The following is a 25,912-nucleotide window of genomic DNA, read 5'->3' on the forward strand; positions in this document are numbered from 1 at the left end:
TTTTAGGTACTAAAGCTTTTATGTGCGCTGCTCCTCTAGCTTGGAACACTATGCAAAAAACATTGAAACTGAGCATTTTGGTTCCCTTGCATCATTTTAAAGCACGGCTGGATAAAATGTTATTAGATACCTGTCATTGTGAATAGGTTGCTAATTTATACCCCTGTAATTATGTTGTGATGTCCTTTTTGTTTTCTGTTGTTTTTATGTGTAACCAATGTACTGCAGGTCTCCCTTGAAAAAGAGATCGTTGATCTCAATGGGATTTTTTAACCTGGTTAAATAAAGGCTACAAATGTCATGGTGCAGACAAAAAATATAATATAAAACAAAAAATCTTTAAGGACACCGTAATAAAATATAGTTAAATAGCAATAAATAAAGCAGTAATTTACATGGAAATAGAATGCTATGAATGAATTATAGGATATAAAATATGAAACAAGAAATATGAAATAGAAATATGTGCAAATATGTGTATTTTTTTTTTACTTGATTTATAGACTTGGCTGTCCGAACACAAGACATTATTAAATAAAGATGTATTGGGTTGTTTTAAAAACAAACGTACAAGTCAATTCTTCCAGCTGGGGGACATTGGTGGTACATAAAAAAAAAAAATGTAACCTCACTTTGTGTCTGTGCATATATTTATTAAACTGTTTGAATCAACAATTTTTTAAGGCAAAGCTTACTATGGAAACAATATGACCAAAACTTTGGAGAACAATCGTACTAAATTCCCACGCTCTATGACCTTCAATTATACCTTCAAATGACCTTCATATTAAGTTACCCTCTAGTCCCGTTATATAAAGTTATCCACTGGAGGCTAGCTAACACTACAAAAGTTAACATTTACTTTAGTATCCTGGTATTTTCTTTTGAATCCATAATTTTCAAATACATCTTAAAGGTAGGTTAGGTAATTCACTTCAGAAACACTTTTTGTGATATTCCATGGAATGCTCTTAACATCCCAATAGCAATGAATACATTAAATGCTTTGACAATAAATATATAACAATTATTTCATCTGTGGAAGCCGTGGCGCTGTAAAAAGCACGACCAATCATTTTAGCCGGCCCGGCTAAAATAACTGGATGGCCTACCTGCCTGTCAGCCTTCCATCTGTGCACAAACTTATCTCGTGCCCTCATTGGTCATGTGCGCGTTTGTGTGTGTTGGAGGAGGGGCTCTGTAAGGAAGTCTGAAGGAAGGGGCAGATTTTTTTCGGTTGTGTAATTCTAGCGCACTCGAGCTGGTTTCTCCATTCTTACCTACCCTACCTTTAATGGATACAATGCTGTTTTAAACTAGCTGGCTCTTTATAATTAGCCATAAAGAAGTATGTACACTATACAATGTACACCATTGTATTGTTTGATTGGTCACTGCTCCGTCTTTTCTTGTTAAAGCACTTAGTCTTGTGTAACATTGCGCATTCTTCTTTATTTTGTGCCATAAGCACTATTTTACTTTTCTTCATTGCATCTGTATTTTCTCTTTTTTTCAACTCTTTCTTTTTATATTGATATTTAGCACAAAGCCCTTTTTCGCAGAAAATAACCTTTGATAAATGAGAGCGATTCACTGAATGTGTTGATCTGATGACTATCATTACAACAATATTTGCAGGTCATCAAATTATATTATATTTGATTGTATTGTTTTCTTTTCTGCAACCCATGCTGTATCACAGCAACCTAATTAGGTTTGATAGGGACATTTTTCAGTTGTTTACAAAGACAGTAACCTCTGCAATTATCGTGGCCCAAGTCACAATGCAGAATTTCACAATATTATGAAGTTGTGGTTCAGTGGGGACTTTGAAGCTTGGTCAACCCAAATGTACCCCTCAAAGTGTTGTCCACAGGATTTGTTCGTTCAACTTTGAAACAACATGGCTGATGTCAGCTAACACTGTGCAGATGTAGATTTCTTCTTTTATTTGGCTGCTATTGCAGTGATGTAGGCTTCTTGATCTGTTTCTGTTCTAATGCTGTACTTCTAAGAGCATACGTTCTGAAAACAAGTGCACGGAATCTACGAGTTTTAATGTACTTACAAATATGATTCAAGTTATTTCAATCTTCTCATTTTGAATGTACTGATATAATAGTTGTATTATGCTGGACATGCCAACATGAATTAGATGACTGTAATATTATAAATGGCAGGTCCAGACTTTTAGCGTGTTAGTGATAAATATGACATTTATTCCACAAACATGACTTCATTTATAAAGGATTAGGGCCTTATATTTCACAAAGGAATAATTGCACACCTCCCTCCCTCTTTGCAAGTTGAGTCATTTCCGTTTCACAGTATATAGATGAAACCAAGACGCTGGCAGCAAGACAACCCTTTCCTAGTAATTCTCAATAAATGATAAATGGTGAGTTGTGTGCATTGTTGGACTAAGGCTATTAAATTATTCTACCTACTGGTGCTTGCATGTTGCATGGCCTTGTCTATGTGCTTTTGTTTTTACAGCCCGTGTGTGTGTGTGTTACAGAGAGCACAACACGGACATTTACAATACCAAATGAGGTCTTTATAAAAAAATATCTAATTTGCGCTGACGCAAGTATGGTACAATCTATTCCAGTAAACGACCATGGATGAAAGAATATAATCTAAAACCCATGGTCATATCACTTACTATCCAACTAACTATCTCTGATATTCCAGGAAACTTGTCGCAGATTGTTTTAACATTGAAAAGCAGGGAGGTGCCAAGCAGAAAACATGGCTGCGCTGGTTTGTTTTGGTAAAGCCATCTGGTTTGTTTTGGCTGTGTTTCAGAGGAGCATTGTGTGAAGATCATGCCACAACTATTTTTCAAGAGAAAATCTATTTATAGATATCTGTGTGCGGATTGGATTTCCAAACAGTATAAGCCTGAATAAAAAAAAAACAGGCTGCAAGGGCCAGGGTTGCTCGTTGCCTGCTGCATCTGCAAAATAAGAATTGTTGTTTTCTCTAAATGCAAGAACAGAAGATCAAATATGGGTTATTAAATATATGTGAGAAGACAGGAAAGGATGACTTTTAAAGCAGATATTAATGTGCAGGAGTGTGTGAAAGGGATATACAAAAGATACTTTGTGTAAAAGATACTGAAGCTGAAGACAATGCTTTGTATCCAAACCAGAGCCTGAAATAGAGACAAAAAAAAAGGTACAGCAACAAGAGATGGAGTCCTAACATTGTGGTCAAACAAAACCTCAACTCTGTTAAAGTCCAAAGAAAAAAACATCTTGATCTCTTCCGCTTGATTGAGGACTAAAGAAAATGGATTTCAGAGGAAACCACAAAGCCCACTCCAGGTACGAGCTCGTCCAAACAGAAACCTTGTAAATTGAAACTCCTGTCATCGCAAGACAATTCAGAAAATTAGTTATGGCAACAAGCCTGACGCCCCCCCCTCCCAGCTGAAGGGAAACACTTGTGTGCAAGGCATTGGAGGGTTGAGGTAAATGCTTTTAAGCTGCAGAATCTCTTTCCTCATTCAAAGCTGGACGCGAGACATTTCGCAACTTAAGGGACCTCTTATCAGAGAGGAGCAGCCTTCAAGTGAAAGCTGCACAATTGGAGATGTCAGAACCTTCTCCTGTGAAGCCAGCAATTGCTTGGAACTGGGAATTTGCAACAGTTTTCCACATCTGAGAGGGCCAAGCATCTGCCATAGTTTGAGGCCTGTTATCATTAACCCCCTCAAATGAAAACAGAAACCTTCGCCCCTGCAACACACTGGGACAAAGCGTCAATCAAAGGAAACGTTGTAATGTGGAGAAGATGACAAGCTATAGATTTGGTTTGGAAGGAATTTGCGATGAGAAGAAAACCTCGCCACAGACTTGCATAACAAGATCAACATGATCGAAGTGTCTGGAGAACTCCTTTCCTCCTTCCTTCATCCTATTAGTTACATATGCTGAAGACACTGCTACACAATCTTCCGATATGCAGTAATCAAGGCTAAAGATGGTTCTGGATTAAAGATTAAGAGATCCCCAAGGTGTTTATAAATTATACAGTGGTTGACAGGGAGGTTTGGGCCAGATGTCATGGAAAATTCATCCAAACGTGGTAAATAATTCAGTCTGAATCAAAGTAGTGGACAACATTGCCATCAATAGAACCATGCAATAAGCGTCACACATTTTCTTTCTGCAGATGACTTAACAGATTTCAGCTTGAGATCTGTATCACTGTAAAATGTGGTCCAAATAGGAGTTCAAACGCAAGTATATTTATCAGCCACCGTGAAAAGCTGTAAAAAAATACCAAAAGATCTGGCAGCCTGTGTGTTCCTGGTCAGATCTATGTCTATCAGTAGCAACATCAGCAGCATTACCTGTAGTTTTGTTTCTCACTGCCGATTTGGAAACGGTCGTATAGTGAGAAGGCCTGGTTTCCGTCCGTCTCCCAATCCGTCACTTCGACGCGGAGGGCATACTGCCTCTGGCGGGTCAACTGATAAACATACTCGTTCCCCAACCAGTGCTCTGCAGACAAGCTCCCAAAGCCCTGCAATGTACAAAGTGAAACATGATAACAATCAGTGTGGAAATAGCAGTGAAAACCCTTTTTGTAAATCATAGATTTGAGATTATTCTTTGCCATGTCCCCTCTTTTCCTAGAATGATCAAATCTCCACTCTAGGGTATTGTGGAATGGATGGGAAGGAATTTCCTCATTTATTCATCGATCTATTTTTGCCAATCAGAAAAAAGACCAATACAAAATGCTAATAATGTGGTTGTTTATCCACCAGCAGAACTGTTTCTGTAATGCATAAATATTATTTTTTTATCCAAGCATTATTTTTTGTTTCTCCAGATGTCAGTGACAAAGCCACACATTTGTCATATTGTATATTAACATATTTTATGCAACTTTTTTAAAGCTTGCTTTTTGGCTTTGTCCTCGATATGGATAGTCTAACTTACCTATAAAAGTGCCTAAATTGGTACCAGCTGAAGTAGACACACACCTTTTTCCATTTCTGTATTCCACCCAAGTCACACATGCTAAACTCATTACTATTTAAATACTTCTTTCCCAAAATACATACTGCATTCACGGGACACTCCTTCAAACAACTGTACACATTTGTATTCGATCAGAGTTGCTCCCGGTCACAGGCAAAGTGCTTCTGACAGCAGCGAGAGCAGTGGATTGCAGAGGGGAATATCACGAAGCAGGATGACATTACAGCTCTGACAGGACAGTCTGGACCGCTCCATTAAAGATTAGGAAAGGGGGGGGTGACATGGGCTAGGGAGGCAAAGTCAGGGAGAAGTCTGTTTGTGCTGAGCATGTGTGGTGATGAGGAATGGGAAGGAGGGAAAGTAAATATGGGGCATTCCTCAAGCCTGAGGCATGTCCTGCCGAGTGGGTGGAAGAGAAAGTGACTGGGGTCCATTACCGGCTTCTCTCCTTTTTTTCTCTTTCTATCTAGAATTGATTTCACTCCTGATGGGATGTTCCCCTCCGACTGTCTTTCAGCTCAGCCCAATGCCTCATAATGTGACCATGGTTATTTTCAATAACTCTGGCAGGAGAAAAGGCTGAGAGGTACCTGGGGACAGTTCTTCTTTATATTGTTCCGGTTCTTCACTATCCACGCAAACCTGATCTATATCACTCGGCTCAGAAAAGATGAGGAGAAGGTTAGCCACATTGTTGGACTGATCGCTTTGGGTTGCTTTTCAGTTACACTCTGTCTGGAAAGGTAATTGTAATCATTGAGCAACTGTTGCATACACAAAGCTAAAGTAACATAACAGAGAGTCCAATCCTCTACAACAATAGACCTTTTCTGTCCAACATACCTTCAAAGCGGCCCTATCAGATGATCTCTGGTATTGTCAATGGATTATAAGTGAATGTACATACATTTTAACATATGGAATTATATTTACCAATACAATATTTTGCATTGAATTGTCAATGTTTAGGTGGTTTTGGTCAAGTTTGCATTATACTACCTCAACTGACAGAATGCGTTACTTTGAGTTAACCATTTAAATTGTTTATTCCTACTTTTAGCCAACTTTCTTTTATCAGTTTATACATTTGCGGCCTTTTTTTAGACATGACAGTCTGAATCTCCTCGGCACTGCCCTTTATTTAAATGCATAGTTCAAAAGTTTGACCCATCCAAACCAGATCATGGTTCAATTTCAACCGTAATGTAATTAAGCAAACTTTTCAATGTACATTTTTTACTTCATACAAGTACTCAAGTATCATCGACACACGTGATAACTTGCCAAGTGTAATGTTAATGTGTTACAACTGACCCAGGTTGATGGACAGCTTACTTGAGCTTCCCACCTACTCCCTGGGGTGCTTGTAGAGCAGTGGTTAGGACAAACTGCTGTACAAACACCAGGTTCACATGCTGATAAGATGAAAGAGTGAGTTGAGAATGTAATTTGCAAGGTCTCCTGTGACCTGTGTCCCCTGGTAATGAAATGGAAAAACATTTGATGGTGTTAAAATCTCATTTTAACATTTGCACGACATCCCTGTTGCCAAAATTCTCTCCATGGCCCCACAAAGAAACATGTCAGTTGTTACTGAAAGATTTACAAATCCTCCAAGTACTTTAAATCTGCAAGCGCAGGCCTCTGGAGACCAACAATGAGAAAATTAATAACACAATAAAACACCATCGATCACCTCCAGGCGTTTCAAGGAACAGTAATGCTAAGCTGTTAGATCAGCACTGTAAATGTCGGCCAAGGTCCATGAGTTTGCCCTCATGTACTGAAATGCACTCCATGCTCTCTACGACACCTGTTCAGAGCTGGAAGGCTTCCACGTCTTTCTCTATGGTGCTTACTTTTTAGGTCTCACATTTCCTTATTTTTTTTCTACTTTGTCCCTTTTACTTATTATCATCATTCAGTGTGTTCCTTTTTTACACACAAACCTTCCACCATTGCTTAGTCCTGTGTAAGTGCTTTTATTTGATCCAACTTAAGAGTTATGTGGTTTATAATGTCCCACAAGCTCTTTGAATTCCTTTCCGACTGTTAAATTGTACATCAATAAAAGCGGAGACAGGGGAAATATTTTAAACCAGTAACATAAAGCCGATTACAGAGGATAGAATAACATACTCCTTTTGACAATAAACTGACAGCTATTGAAAGGTACACACAGGTGTCTTACTCAAGCAAACACAAGCAATGCAACTGCCAGCAATAATAAATCCAATTTACCGTCTAAACACAGCTTAGGTTCGGAAATGTTAACACCGTTAATGCAAATATGCATAGATCTCTCCTTGATGACAAACAGATGAAACAGCTGGCACAGCGCTATGGAGACTAAACAAATGGGTTGTTTGCAGATTTAGGTAATCATTTCCTGTTGAAAAGAGGAAGAATAACAGCATGTCACTGAAGCCTCGGCTGAGAAGCGGAGCAAATCTCAGATACCCCTGGCAATACTGCTAGTACAAAAAACGACGGCGAGCTACTGCTGAGGAGGAATGACATCCTGCCTCTTAGTTTTCACCAAGTTCAATTGGGTCCAAAAAGCACACGCTATTTGTCATCATCCCCTGCAGAAGCATATTTTAGAAACAGGATGTTTAGCTCATTGCGCAGTTTTTTTAATTCATTGATATGGATTTGTGCATTCTCCTTATGTTGTCTGCGTGTTGCCTCACCGCCTTGTCTTAAGGACCAACATTATCGTCTTGCTGTAATGGATACGGATGAGTGCACACATTAGTCTTGTCTTACCATCTTGTACTCCTTCCACGTTCTCTGAAAGTCCACACTGCCGTCTTCTCTGCGCTGGATGACCGTCCATCCACCACCAGCTGTCTCCATGTTGCAATACACCTACACAGTGGAAAAGAGAGAGCAAAGGAGGGTGGGAAAAACAAGTGTATTAGGGTATTGGCACAAAAGCACACATAGGTCTTTGTATATTTCTTTCCAGATTCAGAAGAGATTTAACTAACAAGCTGTTGGATTGAGATTTAAATGCGACTCAACGGCATTAACAAACAATGAAGGGTCATTTGGACAATGATTTGGTTTCAGACACGCCTTTTCCCAGCTTTGACGATGAATCATCTTTGGGAATGTGTCGTATCTGTGTCCTCCTCAAACTTAATCAGCGTCTGCTTATCCCTCACCAACTCCCCAGAGATGTTCCTCATCAGGCGGCCATGTTTCTGCAGGATCAAAGAGGGGGTCCTGGGTGTAATGTGGCCCTTAACCTTGGACCTCAGCGTGTGTAAGCTGATAATGCATCGCTGGCGCTCTATCTGCTGTGTTGCTCTTTGTTTTGAGGAGACCCCGGGTGGAGTGGAGAAGGTCTCTCACCTCAACCAGCCCACACAGCTGAACACACATTAACACAGCCTGGGTATAATTAAGGAAGTACCCTTGACAGAATTTCCTCCCCAAGACTAGCTCATCATTCATGGTATACAAGCACAACTTAGTCATTACTTACTTAAATATAATGTGGGACAAAAACAATGCTGAGTACCCTGGCGCTGCCAATGACTCGGCAGGTGTTGAAGTAACATGAACGAAGAGTAACATCTAGTGCGAGTCAGTGCTAACGTGATCAAGCTAGACTAACTAACTCCAATGAGATATAATAGTGAAAGGTAAGCTAGTAAACTGCTGCCGGAAACGTCCACGCAGAGGCATGAAGCTTGTTTTCACAATACACAACATTATAATTTCCCTTACACAAAAAATAGAATGAAAATGTCTGCGATTAGCCCAGCAGCACCTAGTTTGACTTTGAAACATACAAACCTTCTGCCGACTTCTTCACTTATTGAATCATCACTCCCATCAATCAAGAATATGTAAGCATTGCTTGGAGGTTAAGAACACTTCCACACACACGCACGTCTAACCATCCTGATCAGCTCAGTGTCCTGTTTCACAACCACCTGCTTAACTTGTGCAATCACAAAGCTGCCAAGTGTATTTTCAGCTATGGGTATTCCTAATCCTTATAAAACACTGATGAACAATTAACCCACAAGTGATGAAAAGGCAGATGATTTCACTTTAGAGTGCATCGTTGGCTGATATTGAGGCTTCTCACCTTTTTGGTCTCCTGAGGGTTGATCTGGATGGTGTAGACTCCATTCTTTTGGAAGCCAGCCTTGTGGAGGTCGGCACAGTCTCGAAACTTCTTCTCCTCGTCAACAATCTTTGTGCTATTAGGCACAACTGTTGGTACATAAGCAAAAAGGGACACTGTGTTACACTACTTAAAGTTCTATAAATACAAATCAAGCTCAAATAAATAGTTATTGAGCCACTGAACAGTTGTTTTTGGATCTTTACTTGTGAAATTCTATAGATTTTATTTAAAGGTCACATTTAAGGAAACATGCTCATGTTTTCTCTGCCGTCAAATGTCAAACTGTTCTTTAAAGCCACTTTTTTTATAGAACATGCCAGCTGTCTATCAGAAACATGAGAAGAGTAATTTTAGATTTTGACTGACAGGATGACAAAGCTTAGATGTTATAGAATATTTTATGATAAAAGAAGGGATCAAAAAAGCCCTTCATACACAGGATACAGACACAGGAATAGCACTGAAAAAAAGGAAAACATCCATGCAATTAAAAACTGTTACCCTGCATACAACCTCTTCTGTCAGACAAGTATGGAAATCATAGTTCTATAATGTTTTATGAAATCACAAATTGCGAGTGAACCCTTAACAAGTCAATTTATCATATTTCAGATGTGAACATTTCAGAGGACAAACAATAAGGAGTCTGAGGCAGAAGCTAATTGTTAAGGTCTCACTGCGAGTATCTCGTAACGGCCAGATCAAATCTGAGGGCAACTAACTTATTAGTGAGAAAAAAAATGTTTCACCAACTGGATGATCTCCCACTTTTGAGACAAAGGGCCTCAGACTTTGACCAGCTGCATCCATATCCATCTGTAGATAATTATGGCGGCACTATTTTGAAACCAAGCATGGGGGTAAGGACAAAATACTACAAGCTATACATTTCAAGTTCCTGTTATAACAAGTGGTTTATATTTAGCCCTTGTTATATTGATGGAAATTCCTTCCGATTTCCTTTTTGTTCCCCTCTCTCTTTCGTCCTACTCCCATCTAAGGGGTTCATCTCAATTTTCACACCATTGTTTTTAAGGTTAAAAATGGTTGAGTCAAAGAGGATGTCAGGGCAAAGCCAAATGTGTCAGCGATCCATTGCCTTCGCTTTGATCCCCCCTCCTCAGTGCAGGACATCCCAGTGGAAGCAGGACGCTTATTTGGGTGTACAATCTGAGCATTTTGACAAAGTATTGAGTGTCGGCGACAAGAATCTCCTGCTGTGACAGGTTGACAGAGTGGGCCCTCGCGCTCCAGACTCTAATTCAACAAAGAGCGGCCCTGTCAGGCGGTAATTTACCCCAAGCCGGCAGACAGCAGGGCATGTTCTAGGGGCCACAGAGATCATTGACAGAGGGGAACTTTCTGGCATTCGATCTGTAACAGTGTGGACAATCATTTCACAATTGTTTTGAGATCCCCCTCGGTGAGAGGAAGACAGTTAGCAGAGGGACTCCATGCTCAAGTGTAGGAGCGGCTCCCCTGAACAGCTTACCCAGCTCTACAAATATTATTTATGTCCCAATATTTATTTACAGAAAACTATTTTGTGGTTCAGTGGGGACTCGTATTCAGTAGGGGGTTCATGTGAAAGGACCAGCAGGGCTTGGGTGTTTGCATAAATCAGTACCCTTGCCAAATGAGCCCAAATACTCAAACTAAAGAGAGTGAGTAATGGAGCCTAATGGACTGCCATGGACATCACTGCTCCCATGTGACTACAATCAGTCTCTGAATGCTGCTGAGAGTTTAAGTGATTCCAAACAAAATCCAGCAAATTTCTCCTGTGTATTCATATATGAAGGCTGCGAAACAATATTATATTATATTATAGTACATTCCCACAGTAAACTTCACAACAATGATGTGCAGTGCTTGTTTCATATGGGAAGATGATTATGGTTGTTGTGTAAAAAGGCTGGGTAGTGAGGCACAATTCATGACTTTCAAGCTATATTTGTTTATTAATAGAAATCATACTCCCTTTTTTTCCCATATCCTGCTGAAGCAACCAATCACTCAAGTAAAACTACTTTGCATTAGCAAAAACATTTATAAGGAATTATAAGATAATTTGGAAATGGATTTTTACAATGTAATTGGCAAAGCAAATTGCTCCATTTAACAGTTTTCAGAGACGTGTGAAAATGCAACATATAATAAAACAGTCTAATTCCCTCTGTGAAAATAAAGGTTTTGTAAAGGTCACTCTGGTGACTCGCAATAACTGCACACTTTACAGGGTCTTTGGAACAATACGTGTCGGCTCATTCTGCTGGTCAGTGAAGCATAAAAATAATCATGTGCAGCATTCAAAAATTAGGTTTGGATCGTAAAGTGATGTCTAATGAAGTGGTTTACCATACTGTCGTGTTTAGGCATTACAACACATAAATGCCATTTGAGCTTTGAGTGGAAACCCAAGATAATTCTACTGTTTTCGACTTCGAGTAAGCTGCTGTAAAAATGATGAATGTTTTGCATTTAGTGGGATAATAGAACACTGTAAAACAAAATCATATTAAGCAGCCAGAAATGTGTACAGTGTTCCAAAGCTGAGGACAATTATCGTTAATCACAGTGTGTGGCTCATTGCACCCTAATGAGGTTTGGGTAATGATTACAACCTAAACAAGAGCTCCACTGACGCATCTGGCCACATCAACAAATCTTAAAAGGGCACAGTTTGCACTGCAACGGTTGAAGAAAAGATTGGAAACTTTGATTTTAGGAAAGCCACAAATGGCAGCTGGGGAAGAAATACATTTATGAAGATTTTGTGTTAAACTTCCTTTTCTAAATATGTCATCTTCCCCCAAGCAAAGTCAAAGACAATTTCAGTTCAGGCTTTAAAAAAGGAAATACTCAGGCTCAGTTTTCAAAACAAAGACTTACGCAAGCAGACGCCCCTCGATGGCATGAAATGCTAACCGTTTCCGCAAATGAAAACACCGATCCGTTTCTCAAAAAAAAAAAAGCACTCTCCTGAAAATGGAAAAAGAGAGAGCTCTGTTGCTACTGTGTTTTAAATGTTGTCGAAAAGCAGTGGCAGTTGGTCCCATGATCGGTGAGATCTACCTACTCCTTCACCTCCTTTGGACGGGATGTCCCCGGGGAGCTATTTCAGTTTGACTTATTCAGGCAGGGGTGAAGAAAGGGGAGACCTCTGACCCGCCAGCCCGCCTCAAACTTCAACGCCACCATGGAAGAGGAAAGGACCAACAACAGAGCGGCCGTGGCAACATTCCATTTCTATCGCTTCTCATTAAGGTAACCACCAATCACAGACAGTGGGACGCGCTGTGGTGACCCTACTGATAATAAAAGTAGCATAAAAAGGTGGCAAAATAAAGAAACTTGGCAGATTACAAAGCAAGTACAATTGAAAAACTAGTAATGTTGCATGAGGAAACACTTGAATCTTAACATGAAGATCACGGCCAAAAAGGTTTCAAAAGACCTCTGGTAATTAAATGCCACATACACAAATCCAGACTAAACACATGGAGTGTGAGTGGAGGCCGCCCGTGACCTCTACTGCACGGAACATTAAAATAATGAAAGGGAGCAGCATGATAAATACAAAGCATGTGTTAATCATGTCTAGTAGTTATCCAATCATGACTCCTACATCCCTTCATATCCTTGTTGCTTCCTGTCTGACGGGAAACCTCAAGAAGCACTGTGAGGTCTCGAGGCGTCTGTGCAGGAAGTCCACAAATGGAAATGAAGTTGCAACCGGTCCCCCGACACAGAATTCATGTCAAATCTCCTGTGACCAATGGGGTTTAAGGCCAATGTTAGGATCAAGTTGGTTCGGCGTTTAAACGGCTTAAAAAGGGGTAGATGAGTTCACTGCATTTGACCGAACATGAGAGGTTGAATTCCTGCAGGGTCAAAAGAAGGGCCAAAAGGGAAATCCCTGGTCTCTGTTAACAGAAGGGAAAGACTCAGAGGACTAACATAATCCTGATACTTCATAACCAGAGTAATGCTTGACGTTTCAGAGAAGCAGTGTTCTCAGACTTTAGGAAGTTAAGCATGAAAAGTGATTGTTGCAACAACAAAAAATAAGAGCAACATGCTGGTTCATGAGAGGCACCAACGCTCTTTAAGAGCACATCAGGTTACAATAAGAACCGTGTTTCTTTCTTCATGCTGCTCTCAGTGAAATCAGGGTTTAATAGCCATCGCATCCCCGTGTCTCTCAGTATGGGGTAAGGTTTATAGAACTGGTGTCATCCTGATTTCATGAGGATTGTAAAATCAAAGATGTTGTAGCTGACCAGAGGAAGTTAGTGGGAAAAACAAAAGCTGCTTTATAGTTATAGCCTTGATCAGCCAATCCACAAATGTAGCTTTTCACATTGTGGTCTGGCAAGGGTCAATAGGCATTTTCTTGTGTTTCGGTCATTGCTTGTGGGGGTAGACAAACTTTGGATCAGACTAAAACCAATCAACAGATTACTGACAAGCCTTCTCCTCTGCTGAAACATAAACATAAACCTTTCTACGCTCGGTTTGACCAACCCAGTGCACAGTGGATGTTCTTGATTTGCCTCAGGGTTTCAAAGTAGAACCAGACCATTTGTACTTTGTATTATACTTCCAAAACTCATGAGTACTTCTGGGTCCATGTGACGCACATTTCTTCATCAGAAACTGTATGCGAAGGCTCAATATGAACATTCGGATACCGGTTTAAAAAAAAGTCCTCCAAGTGTGAAAAACCGAACTACTCCTTGCCTGTGGTGACTACATTTCACGCTGATTCATCTAATGGACAGCTCTAAACCACAAGTGAAAAAGTGAGAAGATCACCAAAGTCAGTGAGCTTTATCCTCTGGGGACCATGAATGTCTCTATAAAGTATTCAATGTAATCAAACATACAATATATTTTAGGTGAGAAGAAGGCAAAACAGTCGGTAGGTCCTCTCCTCATGTCCAGGTTGTCAAAGATTTCTTCTTTTTACTCAGTTTAACTTCAAAACCCAGTACCAAGGCTTATTGTCAGCATCTAAACCATTCCAGTATTTCCCTGATTGGTCCCTCTTTGAGATGCTGGGATCAGTGGCCATGCTCAGCTACCTGGCTTTTTGGTTTTAGCACAATAAAACTGCCAATGCTCCTAATGCGATGGCCATTTTGTAAGAGCATATTTATAACAAAGATTCCAAACTTCTTTGCATGTGACCCTTTGATTCCAGTTGGCTTACCTCCATCCTTGTTGCAGAGGTTGAGCAGGTTATGGACTGTATCCATCATCTCCTGCTGCTGTCTCTGCAGGGCCGTGCCATTTCCTGAGGCCCGGTTTAGTTGGGCTTCTAGTTCCCCGATAACCCCGCTCTGCCTCCCCACCAGGACCTGGAGACTCCCCTTCTCCTGCTTCAGGGTATCCAGCTCTTCCCTGTGTCGCATCTCCATCTCGAACATCTTCTGCTCCAAGAGGCTGCAGAAAGGAAAATAGGATGAAACGTTTGTTTATAAGATAGCTAAGTTGCTAATTATTATGGTCCTTCACGGCATCCAAATCCGCTGGAATGAGATTTCTTCTTGCGGATTTAAATGGATTTAAGATTGTTTTGCAACTTGTTATATTACCAGTTACTCACTGATTATGAATCAGCTGAATCCCTCTTTCGCTCTTGTTGCTTCCTGCTGTTATTTTGTGATGAACACCGAGTAATAAATATCAATAGGTGGTGATATACACCCTTTACTTGAAAACCATTTCCCAATGAGCAATATGGGAAAAGAAAACATGAATTTAGCTTAAGACTTCAGAAACTGATGTCTGAGGATTGGTTGCTATGTGTGCCCCACAGAATATAAACATATACGTTCATCATATACTTTGGGATTCATTTGAGGTAAATGAACAAGCTGTTCAGTATCTGAGAATCACCAGCGTACAATCTAATTCCTGAAAGATGATACAAGCTGACATCAAATTCATCAACTGATCATATGTTCTCCACTATTATAGATTTGGTAAAGGGAAAAATGACAGAAGACACGCACAAGATGAAATAATGTCATAATTGCTGAAGCTTACGAAAATGTCCCCTCAGGAATCTATCTCAATATGGCTTAGGAATAACTAAAAAAACAGTATCACCAGAGACTAGGCTATGTTTTCATTTTCTTCCAAAGTGATTGCATTGAGTCTCTATGGATACTGCAATGAGAGATGGGGACCAAACCCTTTTAAACATTATATAATCTTAGACAATCCCACAGCACCAATCAAGATTTGGAGACATTAAATCCAAAAGCAACATTTTAAATTGCATGATTTTGCAAGAAATGCACAATGGGCCTAACATGGAAAGCATCATGCATTTTGAACTGATCAACTGAAATAGAAAATGCAAACTCCCCATTATGATATTGTATATACAACTGAATATTGTTTTGCAAAACTATGTGGTAGTCAATGAAAGCTGGTAGCAAGCTTTTGATTTTGTTTACACAATCCAGCAGAGAACAGAAGTAGAGAACGGCTCTCTGTATCATCTTTAATTCCTTCCTCCTGCAGAAGTGATGGTATTTAGTGTGTGTGTGTGTGTGTGTGTGTGTGTGTGTGTGTGTGTGTGTGTGTGTGTGTGTGTGTGTGTGTGTGTGTGTGTGTGTGTGTGTGTGTGTGTGTGTGTGTGTGTGTGTGTGTGTGTGTGTGTGTGTGTGTGTGTGTGTGTGTGTGTGTGTGTGTGTGTGTGTGTGTGTGTGTGTGTGTGTTGTTTGCTCGAAGCATTGTCTGTTTACCTGTTCTTGTCATGCAGCTTGCTGATCTCATTGGTCTGGAGCATTAACTCTTTCTCCAACTTGTTAGTGGAAAGAGAATTTTCCAGCAGCTGGATCTCGAGCCTCGATGTCTGATTCAGAACCTGCCATGATAAGAAATGCAGAGATATATACAGTAGATTATATAATGCCTCTCTACATAGTATGTGCAATAATACTAGCTAATATCTTGCTCATGTGCACCAAACCCTAAAGAGAAACAAAAAATGCAGGGCTGTATTTAAGGCTTTTTAGACACTGGAAAAACACACTGCACATAGAAACCATCAACTTTGTTTTCATTTGTCAAGTGTTCCCCAAACACATGGTTATACTTAGGAGATTTTCATCTCTGCTATGATTATCTTTTTTAACTTTGCAAACAGTAATCTTTGTAGTGCTTTAGCAAAAATTACCCAACGCTAACTTCACAACTTTCCATCACCTCCCACTCAAAATCCTCCATGTAAACACTAAAAGGAAACTGAGCCAAATAAGTCACAGGAGGGTTAGGCATTTACATAGCATCAGTATTGTGTTTGGCCAGTGCTCTGTAACCTTTTTGGGGGCAGTGAATTGTGGAATTGTTGAGTTAATGACGCATAGGATGGATCCTCTCAGCGTGTGTGTGCAAGAGAAAGACATAAAGAGTGAATTGAATGGGGGCACATCAACATGTTTGTGAGCCTTAGTGCAAGTGTCTGTTTTAAAAGTGTTACCTGCGTCTCAACGTCAGTCAGCTTGCGCGTCTGTTCAGCCGTCTGAGAAAGAAGGTTGGTTCCCATTTCCAACATGGCTGCAGTGTGATTGTGGACGGCGCTCTGCTGCAATTGAGCCATCTCCACCTTCATGCTCTCTTTGATGTAGTTCTCAATCTGCACCAAAGAAAAGTACAGAAAGATGTCAAGTATACTTGAAGGTGCATCCCAGAAATGTATTATTTACAAAAACAATAACATGGAGCCTTTAGGTCAATTGTAACCCAGAAGTAAATCTGGCAATCAATTAAACCCATTTTCAACTTTTTTGTCTATCACAGTAGGGTACAATGGTAAAAAGATGTTTAATAACTGACATCAGGCAGGAACACTGATGCGAGGCATTGTTCCCTACCCTTTCTCTTCTTGTCTCTTACAGTTTCACATTCACAGTAATAGCAAGCTTAAAGGACGCCACACAAGATTCCATAATCAATATACACAATTATTCAATAAGCAAAAAAAACTAAATAAATCGACATTTCCGTTGGACACGCACTGGAAAGTGTTTATATTGTACATGTGAAAAAATGCACAACAAACATTTTTTCCATCATTTGAATGCAACTCAAGTGTAGAATGAGTTACTATAGGCACAGCCAGATGTAGGTGATTAGCCTGCAGGCAAAGAGACAGAGATGATCAGATATTCACTCAGGCTCGTCAGGAAAGGACTCCTCAATCCTTTTCTCCAAACCCAAACAAATGACAAGATGAAAGTTTGTGTTGGATACTATTCTTCATGAATTAACCATATGGATCATCTGTGTACTGTTCAGCAGTACATTGTTATTTTAGAAGTTTACTAAGTTAAGGTAATTCCACAAAGTCGTAACGTTTCCTTGAGTCTTGTTCATAGAAAATGTAGCGCAATTTGACTTAGCAGATATAGGAGAGCCTGGCTGTCTAAGGATCATTTAGTTTTTATAAATAAAACTGACATCATTAGATTGTTATTATCCACAACGTAAGCTCACTGTCTGAACACACACGTAAGTGATTCAATAATCGCCCAGTAGGGAGATTCTTAATTTTGCTTTGGCTTATCAACAGGCTGTATGTTAACAGCTATGTTTCAGGAACGCATCAGCCAAGACAAATCAGAGTCAAACAGCAAAACATCATATGTGTTGGTGTCCTTAGCAACAGTTCCCATCCTGTACTGTAGCCGTGGGCCGAATTAAATTCCTAACACACAGAGGAAAGAGTCTGGAGGAAAATATTTAGTTGTGTGTTACAAGACAAAGAGCAGCTGGTGACTGCGCAAGTTTCAACTAAGTTTAGCTTGCCTTTTAATGCTTGCAATCATTCTGGTTGAATTTAGAAAAGTCATCAAGGTTGGCGAGATCTCCTGTTTTTGGGGATTTCCATTTTGGCTCAATCTTGACTATTGTATATTGGAGTTCTATCAATAAAAAATGTGATCTAATAATCAGATTACGGAATTAATAGCTTAACTGTGCAAAGTAAAGTATATTTCTGTTTTGGTGATCATGACAGAAATATTAACATATCTGTATACATTTGAACACAGCAGTATAGTGTTAATATTGCAAAGTATTCTATGAGATTGATTTGCAGAAAAATAACATAATTATTCTGCTTTAATAAAGAAAATATGACATGATAAACATTTTTAATCAATCCGAGTCTAACAAATAATGAACCAGTTGAACAAGGATGGATGTCTCAAATCTTCAACAAAAACGTCCAGCTCTCTGCCATTTACACAGGTCCGTCAAGTTGAATTCGCCGTTTTTCGATGTAATATTAAGCATGGAATATCTCTTGGCAAAAGTTTTACAGAGTTTTTTTTCAGGAACAAACCCCTTCCCCTAATCATGAACTATATAGAGCTGATATAAGTGTCACTTTTGACATATCCTCCAATAGTCTGGCCAGAGGAAATGGAAAGAAAACACTGAGTCTGGAATCTACAAAGCCCAAGTGATGATGGATAACTCTGCCTGATAATGAACCAGAGAATATGCCTGTGTTTGGAAACGTTTTTTAGTACATATAGAAATGTAAATTCTCCAAACTCTGTGGATGGTGTAGGTTAAAAATCCTTCTAGGCAGACCATCACATTTCAAATTAAATCTCTCTTCTTTGTGCTTACAACAGCAGCCTTTCAGTGCAGCTACTCATCTGCTGAGATGATTGTGTCCACTCTCTGAAGACCAAAAAAGGTTTTGCACATTGTAAGTCACCTTGAGACAAAATGTATTGAGGGGACAGATGGCAGATGAAAACCTAAGCCGAGCGATCACTTTATGGTTTGTGTCCTCGGGAATGTGTGTGACTCAAGGGTGGATCTAGAGGGGGTCATAAATGGAAAGTACCAAGGAGAAACAAGATTACGCAAACACGCCCAATCATGTAAAATCACCACTCAGGAAGCCGTAAAATGGGTCTATGTGTGTGTTGGGTTATTTCAATGGTTTCTAACCTTGGCTCCAGTTAAATGCTTTGCTTTTCTAGTCAGTGACTACCAATAATAACTATTGCCAACCATGCAAAGTACACAGGGCAAGTACTCTCTCTCATTGTCAGAGCTGAAATGCAAATTTGTGTCAGTTGGGAAATGGATTAGGATGCTGAAATAAATATGAGTGCATAATGAGAATGCATGGGTTGTGGTGCTTTATTTTCTACTAAGAAATGGGGCTCAAAGCCACTGATTGATATTCTCAAGAATATACAAATATATTCTAAATATACAAGTGGAACAAATGTATTTCCATCATGGTGCTGCTTTTTGGGGAATTGTTCATCTTGGGATTGACAAGAAACATGTTCCAGATAAATAAACATGGTTTAAAAGCTTTAGGGTTGGTTAAAGCCCACCAACTCTGGGTTAAACTAAATGGAGTCACCCTTAAAGGTAAAGTCGGGTGTAACCATTTTAGTGGGATATATGCAGTAGGCTTCAAACAATGTAGTAGAAATGGAATTTCATACATAAAGGGGTCAGATAATCTTTATACTGGGTCTCTAAAGGGTGACTTTGTAACTTCTGCTACAAAGCAGACACTGGGAGTGCAAGTGAAATGATATAAATAAATACTTTACAGCTCCGCAGTCATAACGTTTATGAAGTAGTGTCTATTACTCTGCAAAATGAACCTTAAGTTTGCCGACATAAGACACCACCCAATGGTGAAACTAAACCAAGTAAGGCTGTAGCTTCAAAATAAAGTGAATTGAGAGAGGAATGTTAGTTTTATTGCTACTAAATGTAGCTTTTTATATGTAAATAAAAGAATGTTCCACTTATTTTTCACGATTACACTTACAATTCCAGATTGAAAACGTGTAACTTTGATCAATTCCCTTTGGTTAACTCTTTGCAAAATGAGAAAGACATTTAAATGGAACTTCAATATGATGAAATAAATACTTCTGTACGGGACCTTCCAGAATGTGAAATAATACCGTGGTCTGCTTTTAGAAACAACTTAACTTGGTTTCACAATATCGCTGTTTGCTAAGTGAGAGTCACATAAACACAAGTTTATGTTTCCCTAAGTGCTACTTTACACTGAATGTTTTAAGGTGCTGTGTTTGGCACTGTCTGGCTTCATGTGGACTGCCTTTGCTAATGATGCTGTCTGCCATCATAAGGATGGAAAACCATTAGAGCCTTAACTGCACCCTCACAATGCAGCATACTGCATGTACTGAATGGTCTCTTTAGACAGTTTATGAGGTACAATTGGCTAATCACTAAGCAAGCTGCTTGGGGCTGTCTAGAACCTAACTGACAAGCTGTACAACATAAAGCATGTACCAGGATGAATATTTTAAGAGCAAAAGGAATGTCGGTCATACAGAGGGTCAAGTGTTCACAGACAAAAAGGCACACAATCCAACAGCTAAGATACCAAACACACTTATTCTGTACATTGTCAAGGTACAAATGTTAAATTGCCATCGCTTGAGAGCCAAGAACAGGATAATCCCTCAACATGATACTCCCCTGCTATCATTGTTACAGATTACTGCAAATGTTTACCACTTTTCTGACATTTTCCATTTAGCCATTCTAAAAAGGGGGTCTTGATCTTTTTCTAAACAGCGGCAGTGGTTGTGGCGCTGAGACACACTGTGAGAGTTAGAAAACAGTGAGTCTGGACTGTATAAAACACTTACTGCTGTAGCTCTGTCACATCTCTGCTTATCTCTGGCTCTGTGTGTGTGTGTGTGTGTGTGTGTGTGTGTGTGTGTGTGTGTGTGTGTGTGTGTGTGTGTGTGTGTGTGTGTGTGTGTGTGTGTGTGTGGGGAGGGGAGGGGATGGTGTTGGTGAGGCAGTAAGGCTTCTGGGATGCATCCCTTACGCTCAGGCGTGGATCCATTTCAGACCACTTTAATGGACTAGAGAATGGGGGGCTGTTACCCGCTACCACCCACCCCTTAAATCAGCACCTCCTGGTGTAAAACAACCACTTTGGAACGAATGCCAGCATATACACTTGCACCTTCTTATCGTCCACCAGCAATGAAGGGTGAATTTGACACCCCTTTTTGAAACCTGGGCCTATTATTCACCATAGTAGGAGGCGATACCCTGAGTTACTGCCTTGTATGACTCTAAGGTTTTGTAAAATATATGTGCAACCTGTGTTTGTTTTTTAGAAAACTGTCTTATTCACTCACCGGCTTGTTTGTTTTTAAAATACACCTTGAAAAAGTTTTAAGACTATTTAAACTGTCTTAAACTCTGTCAAGATTAGGTGAGTAACAACTCAAGTTGAACTCGCAGTTAACCTCTGTGACCTTCACCTCGGTGGCCAACATCCAGGCCTTAACTCAATTGCTGCCACATTTATTTCCTCATATAGAATGTGAATAGAACGAAAGAGTAGTAGACAGACTGAAAATTAACAAACAAACCGACGTGCCCTATGCCTTAGTGGACAAATAATCAGTTTTGATTTTCCTTTGAAGTGGTAGTTTGATAAATTGATCATTCGCTTGTCATCTCCACCAAGCAGGAATCTCCAAATCAAAGCTTAGCTATTGTTACTCCAGGCCTGATGTTTGAAAAAAATATTATTTAACATAATGAAATGGTGAAAATGGGATAATATCTATAAAATAAATAATTTGAAGGGTCTTTATTTTAGCTTTTCAAAAACCAAAAACGAGGGCGCGTTTTTTTATCTGTTCAAACGTGCAACCGTTGCTTGTAGCTAAATAGCTTACAACCTTTTTCAAACGATTCCAGGGCCATGGTGTACATCAACGCAGCTGATAAACGTTTTTCTCCTTCTAGTAAGACCAGTAGTTTTTAGAAATTAAAAGCCATTCTATGTATACCTCTGTATGAAATCAAGTGGTAGATCTACGATCGTCATCATGTAAACTTGTGATGTGAAAGACAGGAGAGCCAACATGCGTAGCAAACCATTACTGAGGGGGCCGTAGCTTAGTGAATGGTGAAATATCATCATACAGGGTAGAAACACGGGTCTGCAGTGAGGTGGGTGGTCCAGCCCTTGCCTCATATCTGTTGCTCTGTCTGTTTTCTGTTGATCAGGACTTTCTTTGGCCAAAGAGACTTGACTGCCATCTGAAAAACAAGCCAGCACCCGCAGTTCTAAGACTCTTTTTTTCCTCTCCTTTTAGATTTATCTTACTTTTTTTCTTCCCTGTGGACTTCCTGTCAAGATGCTATTGTGTCGATTTGTTTTTGGTTGTGCATTTCCAAGGATATAATGAGCCTTGTGTACACAACCCGAAACAAACCAACTGTTTCTCTGTATAAATTACTACGTAGATCACTGTGATTACTTGGAGGTGCCCAAAATCATTTGGCAGGTTTAAAAAGGCAAACCATTTCAAAGGTTGTCTGGCAAAATGGCTTGTCAACAGGGCAGAATATAAAAGAAAGTGAGAATATTTGGCCGATTGTTAAGTTGTCAAGGTTGGCTGATTTTTTGGTTGTTTCAACGGAAAAACAAATCAGAACCCGAGGGTAAATTCTTTAGGCCAAATCGATTTTCCATATTCAGTCAAATGCTTGTGACATGGCCTTGTAAATCATTATTCAGTGTTAAATGTTAAAATAAACCACAAATTGTTCAAACAGAGTGGAAAATGTAATGTCACATTTTGATAATGTTTAATCTTCAAATGACTAATGACCTCTCTAAGCTGTCAATTTACTCAGTTACAACAATAGTTAACCACAAAGAAAAAACAAAGCTTGGTTTCAAGAAAGTATGAGTAACAATGGGGAGAATCTAGTCCTAAATCATGATTTCGAAACACAAAATGTCAGAAATGTGGCTTTAGTTGAATCAAATTGGAGATTTAAGTGTTTATTAGGATGAAGTCAAATTGCCAAAAATCGAATAGCGCTCGGTAGGGTTTCTGTTTTCATCTTCCTTAAGGACAGGGGTATCAAAACTACGGCCCGGGGGCCAACTGCAGGCCGTGGTAAATGTTTAATTAGCCCACAGCAAATTCTAAAAGTACAATGAAATATGGCCCACACATTAAACTTCTGCTGGTCTTATATTGTAGTTCTTGAATATAAATGTACAAATATATTACACAGTATTCATTTGTTAATAAGCCCCATCGTTGGGTCCCATTTTCAAACATTTTAAAAATAAAAGCTGCCAATCCACTTTGTAACAAACTACCGTAATTTTCGGACTATAAACCGCGACTTTTTTCCCATTTTTCGACCCTGCGGCTTATATAACGGTGCGGCTAATCTATGGATTTTTACAGCTCCGACGACTTGCTCTGAAAACACGGAGGAGCAAAACAACAAACGAGTGAAACAAAGCGTATATTAAAGCCCGGGAAATATACCCGTTTTGACGCTGTTTCAGGAGCGCCTCTAACATTGTTTTGAAGGCCTGTTGCTAGCTGGGGATGCTAGCGGGGGATGCTAGCGGGGGATCCTCGGGCTAGCCCTGTAGACACCGGGCCGAGAGAGCGCAAGGGACCGGGACAGGAGCTCCGCGGGATAACGACCAGGTTTGACTGACCCTGCCAGTCCTATCTTATAACACAAAGAAGACGTAACCTCTCCTAAGTTTGAAAGTTGAAAAGTTTGTGTGTGTGAAACGCTATGTGATACAGTACAGTTTACACAGCACAGTACATGTTCTGTAGCTACTATTGCACTAAATGGTAACACTTGAATACGTTATGCAAATATGCAACTTGTTTGTTGAAATGTTAATAAATGGGAGCTTCCTCAAACAGCCATCTCTTTCCCGACAATCCCCTCTGTGCACGAACCCTTAGATATGGTAATTAAACATTAAAACACCTGCGGCTTATAGTCCAGTGCGGCTTATATATGTACACATCATTCAATTTAGCTGCTGCGGCTTATATTCAGGTGCGCTTTATAGTGCGAAAATTACGGTAAATGAAACCGTATGTAAAGCTGGAATGTAGGCTGTTTTTTACTTAAAGCATATTCAGCAAGAAAAATAAATGTGGCCCTCAATTAAAAATGTTTTGACAACCCTGCTCTAGGACAAGAAAAGACAGCCTATAATAGAAAATGTTTTCCTGTAAGATAAAAAAAAAAGTCATTTTGGATCTAAGTTTAGCTTTCTTCTTGACTGATATGAAAACAAAATATACCATCTCTAAATCTCTAAATGAATGAAGCTTATAACACAAGGGGTCTTTCTAAATCAAATATAACTAATGCTTAATTTGAGCCTCACAAATAATTAGCAAAATAATTCGCACGTCTGTAATATGTCAAATCAATTAACCTCAAAAGTTGCACATGTTTTATAATAAGAAATAAAAAATGTTAGCATAAAAAAATTGACTAAATATTTAGCCTTGAACTTAAGTGCTTGAGCAAGTTTGAGCACATCCAACAGAAATGTTTGCTTTTTATTATTCATATAGGTAGGGTGGTGTGAAAACTTGCTTGTTTTTACGATGCAAATTCATTCAGGAAAGGAATTTCTCAGAGTTGCTCGAGACAGATGTAAAGTAGCAGCACATATATCTCAAGTCACTGAATGCATGTACGTACGTGGACGTTTATTTTGCAATCTCTAGAGCAGGGGTGGGGAACCTTTTTCCTCTCAAGGGCCATTTCAATTTTTTCAACATCCTCCGAGGGCCGTACAAATGATTGACCTCTGCTTAAAAATACTAAAATCACAGCCCATTCATTTGGCCTTTCTTTCATGCTGTGCAAAGAAAAAGCAACCTCTTAATCCAGATATCTTGCCATGACTCGCGTATGCATGCACGTGCACGGTTGTGGCATGACCACCAAAACAGAAAGATATGGACACAAGATGTGTGCAAATGTATTTAGTTTCCAATCCATGTGAACATGATTTAAGTGGGGGGGGGGACCTAACCTCCCGGGGGCATGCTCCCCCGGGAAGATCTTTTTTTAAATGTTAAAAGCATCAATCTGGTGCACTTTGAGAGCAAAATGAAGAGATCTATGGATACATCTCTCAACACCCATATGAAACAGAACTGTAAGCAGATTTTATTTTTCTTTATGGATATTTTACAAATCACTCTCCTTTTAAACTCTATTCTTGTTTATTAATAACAACTTATTTTTACTGACATATAGTATTTTATACCGGTTTACTTTATTCTCTTATTTTTGTATAACTATAATGATCATATAAAGATGTGCCTCTCACTGGTCGTAGAAAAAGCTTCTTACATTCGTTAGCATAGCTAGCTAACCAGATGCTAATAACAACAAAGTTATTGACTGTATGATCAGTATGACAGATGAACAGATCGCCACTGGGCTTACAACTAAAGACACAGCCACGCAAAAACTGCGGCATGTGTACGGCTCCTTATCTGAAGTGCCGGAGCCGCATTCTGGTGCTCTCCGTCAGCACTACACCCCTGTCAGACGAGACATATACCACGTGATGACACGTTAGGCTTGTGTTGTGTTCAAGGACCCTGACCTTGGCCAGGAAAAACAGGCACTCGCTTGTTTAATTATTTTGCGGTCTAGATTTCTTAATTTTTTGCGTGTGTTTATAAATTACCTCGAGGGCCGTACCAAATGGTCTCGCGGCCCGTATACGGCCCGGAGGCCGGAGGTTCCCCACCCGTGCTCTAGAGAAACATATGAAAGCTGAGAAAAGTTTTTAGCATGATAGGACACATTTAAATATACGTTACAGAGTTTGAGCCACAGAAAATAAACCCATGTACAGCAAAGCTCCTACCTTTCCTAATAAAATCAT

At 39.6% G+C, this 25,912-nt stretch overlaps 1 protein-coding gene across 2 annotated transcripts in view; it reads right to left on the minus strand.

Annotated features, from left to right (window-relative positions):
* Positions 1–25,912, minus strand: part of angpt1 (angiopoietin 1) — a 57,764-nt gene that overhangs the window by 13,498 nt on the left and 18,354 nt on the right. For both annotated transcript variants that reach the window (XM_034124379.1, XM_034124378.1), the window contains 6 exons: positions 16,646–16,801; positions 15,909–16,030; positions 14,363–14,595; positions 9,106–9,233; positions 7,770–7,871; positions 4,364–4,536 (listed from right to left, as the gene is read on the minus strand). In XM_034124379.1, coding sequence (XP_033980270.1) covers positions 4,364–4,536; positions 7,770–7,871; positions 9,106–9,233; positions 14,363–14,595; positions 15,909–16,030; positions 16,646–16,801 — 914 coding nt within the window. The remainder of the gene's footprint in view (positions 1–4,363; positions 4,537–7,769; positions 7,872–9,105; positions 9,234–14,362; positions 14,596–15,908; positions 16,031–16,645; positions 16,802–25,912) is intronic.

This window comes from Trematomus bernacchii, unplaced genomic scaffold (assembly GCF_902827165.1).
Source record: "Trematomus bernacchii unplaced genomic scaffold, fTreBer1.1, whole genome shotgun sequence".
Lineage (NCBI taxonomy): Eukaryota > Metazoa > Chordata > Actinopteri > Perciformes > Nototheniidae > Trematomus > Trematomus bernacchii.